The following is a 7,500-nucleotide window of genomic DNA, read 5'->3' as shown; positions in this document are numbered from 1 at the left end:
GAAGAGAAGGGATGTGGTAGTTTCTTCCTTTAAAACAATTGTTTCCTGCTAAAGAGCCCAATCCTGCACTGTGAATGTGTAGCTTCACACCTACATTTATTTTTAAAAGAAGGATCCTACAGAGAGAAGTTTCTCCATTAAATGTTTAATTACACTTCTTTCAATAAACCAGAGAGACTTGTCTTACTGAACAGTTCTGTTCTCAGATCTGCCACTTAACATATCATGTGACTTCAGATTAATTACTTAAAGGCTGTGACTTGTTTCTTCTATCTGTAACAACGAAGTAATTCCTACATGCCTTGAACTGGCTCTGAATGTGACTAATGTATGTGATTTTGTGATTCTTCTCAAAAGCACTGAAAACTAAGGTCAAGTTCTACATGTTATTTTCATTATCAATACCTCACTTTCAAAACAGAAGGAAGATCGAATAAAAATAGGTCTCCTTTGGCTGTATTCATTTTTAGGCAAAGTCAGATTGGTCAACATTTCTTGAAAATGTGTGCAGTTTTTCAGGGCTTCTAAAAAATGCAAAAGCTTACTGAAGGTGCAGGCTACTTACGCTGCCTTCCATTTGCGCCACTAGGAATATGATTTTTGTAGGTAACATAAAAACTATAAGTGTGTGTGTTTCCTGTTACTGGTTTGTTCATAGGAACAACAGATAAGTATTTACCTGGCAAGCTTCTTTCTAGGTAAAGCTGAATTTTTCATGTATGACAGAAGAGTGGTGTTAAATACACAAGCTCAGCCTCCACCATTTCTCTATTAAATTGATCTGGGGAAAAAACAGATTTGTTAATCTTCAAAGAAATTCTATCTTCGTTTCTGCAGCCATGTTCATCTAATTTCCACTGTCAGTGTTTTCATTCTGCATCATAGCTCTCCTTTTATTAGTACATTCATGGTAATAAAGCAGTTTACAGTTGGTTTTGCCTGAAATGCTAGGTACATGTGTTAAAAATTTGTTTGTTTATGTATCTAATGGTTTTATTTAGCAGGACTTTTAAACTAATCCAAAGAAATGGGGGACAGCCTGCCTCAGAAACATAAGAAACTCTTCAAAACACGAAACCTCCATCAGGGTTTGTCATATATCCAACAAATGTACGTGTTCTTCAGAGGCTGTCCGACACATTGTGCTTTGTAGGGTTGCTGTACCCGGTCATCTTCATGGCAGAGCTGGGAGTTCCATTTCTTTAAAGATGGCTCGTAACAAATAGGTTGTAGTTGTTAATCACGTTTCTCTTTGTCTCTTCAGTTTTTCATAAGAGGTCTGACCAAGAATTTGTTGGGAGTTTGTGGCCCACTCAAATGAAACACGTCATTCACTTAATCATATCTTTTCACTGGGTCCCTCTACTGTCCTCTACCTGAACTGACTTCAGCGATAGATTTCTATTAAAGAGTCAGAGTTTGCCTCCTTGCTACATTTTTGTAAAATCAGCTCAGAAATCTTGAAAAATGTGGACACTGAACCAAAGAAATATACCTAATGCACATAATTGGCCATAAAATAGCAAGTTTCTGGTAGTCCTCTGACCCAGCTAGCACAGTAACACTATGCCAGTAAGAAATAAAGTGCAGTCAGTATCACTGAAGGCTGTGAAATGTACCAATTTATATTACCTAATTAGAATTAGAGAAATCTCTTTGCGTAATACATTTTGCTAATTTAAAATTCAAGCAATTTTCAAAATGCCTTGTCCTTTATCTGTGGGAAAGAAAGTATATATCAGGTGTGAGACACACATATGGATCCTCACGTAAAATTCGGTTAAAGGCAATATTATCTATGTAAATATGTATTTTTACTAATGATCTTGACTGGCAGTTTTTTCATGCTTTTGTCCATCATCCTGAAAAACAGGTGAATTAAGTTCTCTACTTCAGCTTATACAGTTGAAAGTAACTGTTGAAAAATATGTGAAAAACAGATTTGGAGAGGAAAGCTCTTAGAGTAGACCACAAAGCAGGTGTGTCTCCAAATATAAAAGCAAGTACACATCAGGGAGATTCAGAACAGATACTACAAAAGCTGGCAGAAATGTCCCTAGTGAAGGGGAGTCTATTTCAGACTGAGGAACAGAGGACTCTTGCAGCAGCATGAGTCTTGCTGCACATCTTACTGACTAGAGTCTTTTGCAAGGAGTGTCAATAAATCAGTGCCACTTACTGAGTTAAGTTAATTTTCACTTTGTTTAGATCAGAATTTTTTCTTATGAGTTTGAAAATACACAAGCCAGGGAAGATCGATGAGGTGAGAGGAGGAGTAGCAAGTGCGCAACACCCTCACCATTTGCTATGTCATAGTAGTAAGCATACAAGCATTAGGAAAATTCTTGCATGGTTTAAAGGTGAAACGTAACAGTTTAATTAGGAAGGTGTCTGTCTTCCTCTCTGCCCTTTCATTTCTGTGTGACATGTGGAAGTTGAATAGCATTGCCAAGGCAAGATTATTACAAGAAGGCAAGTTCAGATCTCATGAAAACAGGAAATTCTTATTGACTTCAGAGGGAATTGAATACTGACTCCAGTCAGTGAATTCTACTCTTTGCTCATGCATCCCAAAGTTGTAAAAATTTGTTTTTCCTGCCCTTAGGAGCAGGTAGACTCAGAATAAAATATTTTTGCATAGAGATGTGGTATTTCCAATACTACAAAACTTCTTCATATGACAAAGTGTAACGACCAACATTAACCATCTGAAATTTAGGTGTCTACTCCAAATGCATCTACACTCAAAGAAGAGGGATAGGCACATTCAGAGAGGGATTAATCCCATGCTAAAATAGATGCCTGAACTAGATCAGGTAAACTTTTCTCAGGATTTCTTTATTCTTTTGACTATAGGAGTCCAGCGATAGCAGAGATTATTATTAAATTTTCGCCCACAAGTGTCTGATTCTGAGTGGAAATCTGGTTTGTGTCTCCCGGTTGTATTTTAGAGTAAGACTTTCGTAATTTTTATTCTTAAAATTCATTTGTTGTTTTCAAAAGACTATTAGACTTTCCCGTAAATGTAGGTACTTTTATTTTTAGACGCTTAATTAATTAGTCAGTGTTCTAAAACCTAAATTTTTGCTGTGATGAATTGTGTGAAAAGTGGTATTCTCTGTAATATTAGATGAAGTAATTTCTTCTAAAAGTAAACTTCAGCAGACTTGTATTTCTCTTTTCCTCTAAGTGTTACATTAATACAAAGTCTTTCGGGATAGATTGAAGTAATAGAAACATTAGAAAAGTTTTTCTTCTTAAGATTTGTTCGTGATTTATTTTATTAATAATAATATTATTCTTGCTGATTTACAGAAGACTGGAATGTCCTACAAACAATCTCACAAAGCAGTATTTATATGCCAGCTTGCTATTATATACAGAAAAAACATTTGAATTTTGCTAGACAAGCGAGTAGCTGCTTTTTCATAGGTGGAAAACTTGGCCAGTTGACAGCTGTTTGACTGTGTCCTGGTTAGCTCAAGCAGGGGTTTCACAGTGTGTCTGCTGCAGTGGCCTGGCACATACCTCAGGCTCTTCCACAGGACTTTTCTCTCTTATGTACACAACCACACATCCTTGCTGTGTCTTTCCCACTCACACATATTTTCCTGGCAGCATATATGTAGATGGGTGTTTATTCATATATACACACTTCATCTCGGTGTATAATGAACAGGACAATAAAGCTGTGTCCAAAAGAGCACCTACACAAAAGTGCGCTCTTACATTTTAGTGGGCAAACTAAGAATCTTATGATAAGGTTTCTCAACTTCCACTTTTCAGTGAGGAGTGACTAAGAACACGTTTCTCTCTGCAGAGAGCAGGTGACTGAGGTGGCAGCCCTTGCTCCGTACTCCGATATTTCTGTAGCTTTTTTTTTTCCCTGTATAAATCAGACTTCCTTAAAAGACTAGCCGAGCAAGAAAGGTTTTCTTATACTGAAGTGATGTATTATGCAAATATTTTTCTAGGCTAAGTGTCTTTATTGTGTAAAACATTTACTGCTTTAAGATACTTATTTTGCTGTCTGTTTTAATCATATCTTTTGAAACAGTCTCAATAGATTTCTTCCATTCGTAACATGATGACACTTGATAAGTTGATTGATTATGAAGTGTTGAGAGCCCTGCCATGTGATCATTTATTTTTAAATATGCATTTGTACTAGCCAATGCTTAAATTTCTTGCAGGAATACATAAGAGATGTGAAACATAAAGCTTGAGTCTGATCGAATCTGATGCCTCTGGAAATAAGAGTGCCACAGTACTGTGGTCTTAAACTAACAGATTCTGACTGAAACTGGAACTTTGCAGTGATAAATATTATGTAAAAAATTATGGTCCATCTTTGTACAAAATAAAAAAGATGTACAGCTATGGTGCAGGCAAACTAAAATGTGTTTGATGATGATATCTTTCTTTCCCTGTGCAGGTGCCTGTGTCAGTGGCCATGATGACTCCCCAGGTGATCACCCCTCAGCAAATGCAGCAGATTCTCCAGCAGCAAGTGTTGTCTCCGCAGCAGCTTCAAGCACTTCTCCAGCAGCAGCAAGCAGTTATGTTGCAGCAGGTAATGTGGGTTACCTGCTTTGGACTGTTAGCACAGGGCAGTTGCACAAGTGTCAACCAGATTTTATGGGTCTTATTTTGTAATGTTTCATTGCTAATTACACCAAAATGAATGACAATAAATGTGAAACTTTTCAGTCTTTAAATTTCTTGTTTTAATTGCAGAAGTGTGAAATTACGATTTTGAAACTTTAAATATTATATTAAAACAGCAGCAGCAGCAGTGGCAGATGCATTACAAATACCAAACAAATTGATATTTAAATTTTCAAGTCTTAGGCACATTGTAATTGTAGACTTGCCAAAGGAAGTGCAAATAGAGTTGTAGATAATTGTTGCTTTAAAATTCATAACACTGTAGTGCTCCCTTTAGTCACATAAATGGTATGCGGTTATGAAATTTGAACTTAACAGCTTGTTTCATCATAGGAAAAGGGTTTTTTTTATTTTTTATTTTTAACATCCAAAAATTTGCCCCAGATAAGGTTAAAAAGAAGAAGGAAGTTGCTGTTTCCTTAAGGCAAAATCTGGCAGCTAAGTGAAGAATCCATGAACTTCTTATTCGTACAATAAAGATAGTGTCAGTGATCAGTACCTCAGTGTAACCAGAGTGGATTTTTGGGTGCATGCTTAGTTGTGATATAGAAAATGATGTGTCTGTTTGTCGTAGTCATAGCTCAATCCCTGTATGTTTAAACACTTTAATATCCAGTACTGCGGTCATTACAGCCAATTCACCTTCAGTTGTGAATCCAGCATCCCACTAAACAGATTGACAGATTAATTACTTTTTTCCCCCCAAGGAACAGACAGTTTAGTTTGGCCTTAGTGACTTGTAGGTTTCTTGCAAGTGGATGAGTACAGCTTCTGATTTGTTATATAGGACATGTGAGGAACTTAAGTATAGTTATTTGAGGAGTTAATTTGGCTCTTGCATTCCCTTTAGAATACAGATTTTCTATACCCTTCTGTTTAGGATATTTTGGAATCTGCATTGGAAAATTTCAGAACCGCCTTGGAAAAAAATGTATGTAGATCTGCCTCTTCAAATCACATTTTTTGTTATGAGGTGATTCTTAATGGCTACGCTACCATATGCCAATCTAGAAGAGTTTAGGAGATTTATAATACTTGAAACTTTTGCCTTTATTTATTAAAGTCAAAATGGTTTATTCAGCAACAACTACAAGAGTTTTACAAGAAACAGCAAGAGCAGTTACATCTTCAGCTTTTGCAGCAGCAGCAACAGCAACAACAACAGCAGCAACAACAACAGCAGCAACAACAGCAACAGCAACAGCAGCAGCAACAGCAGCAACAGCAGCAGCAGCAACAGCAACAGCAGCAGCAGCAGCAGCATCCAGGAAAGCAAGCAAAAGAGGTAGGAGCTAAGACCCCTGCTGATGCATCCTAGTCTGAGCTGTCAGAAGCTTGGAAAAGACAAAGCTAGTTTAGATTTTTTCCTGTAGCAGGGATGCAGCTATCAAAGATTTGTTCTTATGTTTTTACCGGGCTTAATAGCAGTGCCAGTATAATTCTCCAGCTCCTCTTTCTGAGACATAGGATTTGAGCAGTCTAGTGATGCTGTCGTCTAATGTTCGCTAATGAATCCGAGTGTGCAAAGAACAAGCTGTGTGGTGGACACTGTACTGATTATCTTGTATTCACAGGCAATCTGTGTTGGGGTAGGAGCCTTACTTTTCACAGTGGCACAGCTCAGAGAGCATGCAAATTTAGTCCGTGGCTGAAAAAGAGCGATTGAGCACAGATTTCAAAGTCACAGGCCCCTGATTAATGAACTGCTACTGTAGGTTTGGAGTGGCGAGTAGAAAGTTACAGTTTGATGTGCTCATAAATCAACCTGACAAGCGGGTTTCTCAGGCCTAGCTTGACTTGTCAGCAAACTGCATCAAATATAAACATAATACAAACAAAACATGTTGAAGTAGTTAAATTGATCAGCAGGTATCCTAGACGTTGTCTTCAAGCTGCCCATTATGCAAACGTTGAGGAAGCAGTTGTGACCTCCTGAGGCTTTGTTTCTGTTTGGATTTGTGAATAGAATTTCAGACAGCTATCAGCTACGGAATAGAAATTGCTCCCGTATTTCTCCGGAGGCTCTGGGCAATCCACATGACTTGCTCCATTATGCAGTCTGTTTTCCAGTGAGCGCATCAGAAGTTTCTCTTTTCCCCAAACTAGAAAGGAAAGGTCTTCCACAGCAGCTTGTCTTTCTCTGAAGTGTGACTGCCTTCTCATTCCCTCCTGAGTCTTTGCAAACTCCAGTTTGTCTTGAAATGCCTCACAAAATTGGAACTTTTACTTTTCCTCTATAATAGGGCACTTTTTTGCCTTCAGTGCAATGCTCCCTTTAATGTATTCCAAAAAGCAAAGAGAGACTGCTAACAGGCCAGTGAAATGAAGACTACATCCCAGTTTACTAATAGATCACTGGAGACCATGTTTATGGGCCACTGCGGACCAAACTTAGTCAGTTGGAAAAACAAGAGTGCCTTCGAATCACAGGCTGCTGTAAGGAGTTACAATTTTAGCATAGATAAATTTGTTATCATCTGCCATGAGCTGTGTTTTTTTTATATACTTTCTCTTGACCCCTTCCTTTAGTGTGACATTAAGTGTATCCTGCCATTTTCCCTAACACCTAATAGCTTGAATGAATATAATAGAAAATTTCAAACGCTTTCACTGCCTGAGTGTTCTACAAATAGCATTATTATTTAATAACTGACATTACAGGGAAGGAAGTTGATTTTACATTTTTGGCTTTCTAGCCCTCTCTGCACGCTTTACTCTTTGCTTCATTTGCTTTTATTTTTTCCCCCTTCTCTTTGTAGCAGCAGCAGCAGCAGCAGTTGGCAGCCCAGCAGCTTGTCTTCCAGCAGCAGCTCCTCCAGATGCAAAAACTTC

At 37.8% G+C, this 7,500-nt stretch overlaps 1 protein-coding gene across 1 annotated transcript in view; it reads left to right on the top strand.

Moving 5' to 3' along the window:
- Positions 1-7,500, top strand: part of FOXP2 (forkhead box P2) — a gene marked incomplete at both ends in the record, with an annotated part of 97,522 nt that overhangs the window by 59,080 nt on the left and 30,942 nt on the right. Inside the window, 4 exons of the mRNA XM_010084153.1 lie at positions 4,436-4,573; positions 5,750-5,953; positions 6,535-6,537; positions 7,428-7,500. The exon at positions 7,428-7,500 is cut by the window's right edge and continues 117 nt beyond it. Of these exons, the coding sequence (XP_010082455.1) occupies positions 4,436-4,573; positions 5,750-5,953; positions 6,535-6,537; positions 7,428-7,500 (418 nt within the window). The remainder of the gene's footprint in view (positions 1-4,435; positions 4,574-5,749; positions 5,954-6,534; positions 6,538-7,427) is intronic.

Source organism: Pterocles gutturalis, unplaced genomic scaffold (assembly GCF_000699245.1).
Source record: "Pterocles gutturalis isolate BGI_N339 unplaced genomic scaffold, ASM69924v1 scaffold27520, whole genome shotgun sequence".
Taxonomy (NCBI): domain Eukaryota; kingdom Metazoa; phylum Chordata; class Aves; order Pterocliformes; family Pteroclidae; genus Pterocles; species Pterocles gutturalis.
The sequence above is the reverse complement of the archived record's forward strand: the minus strand, read 5'-3'. Positions and strand labels throughout refer to the sequence as shown.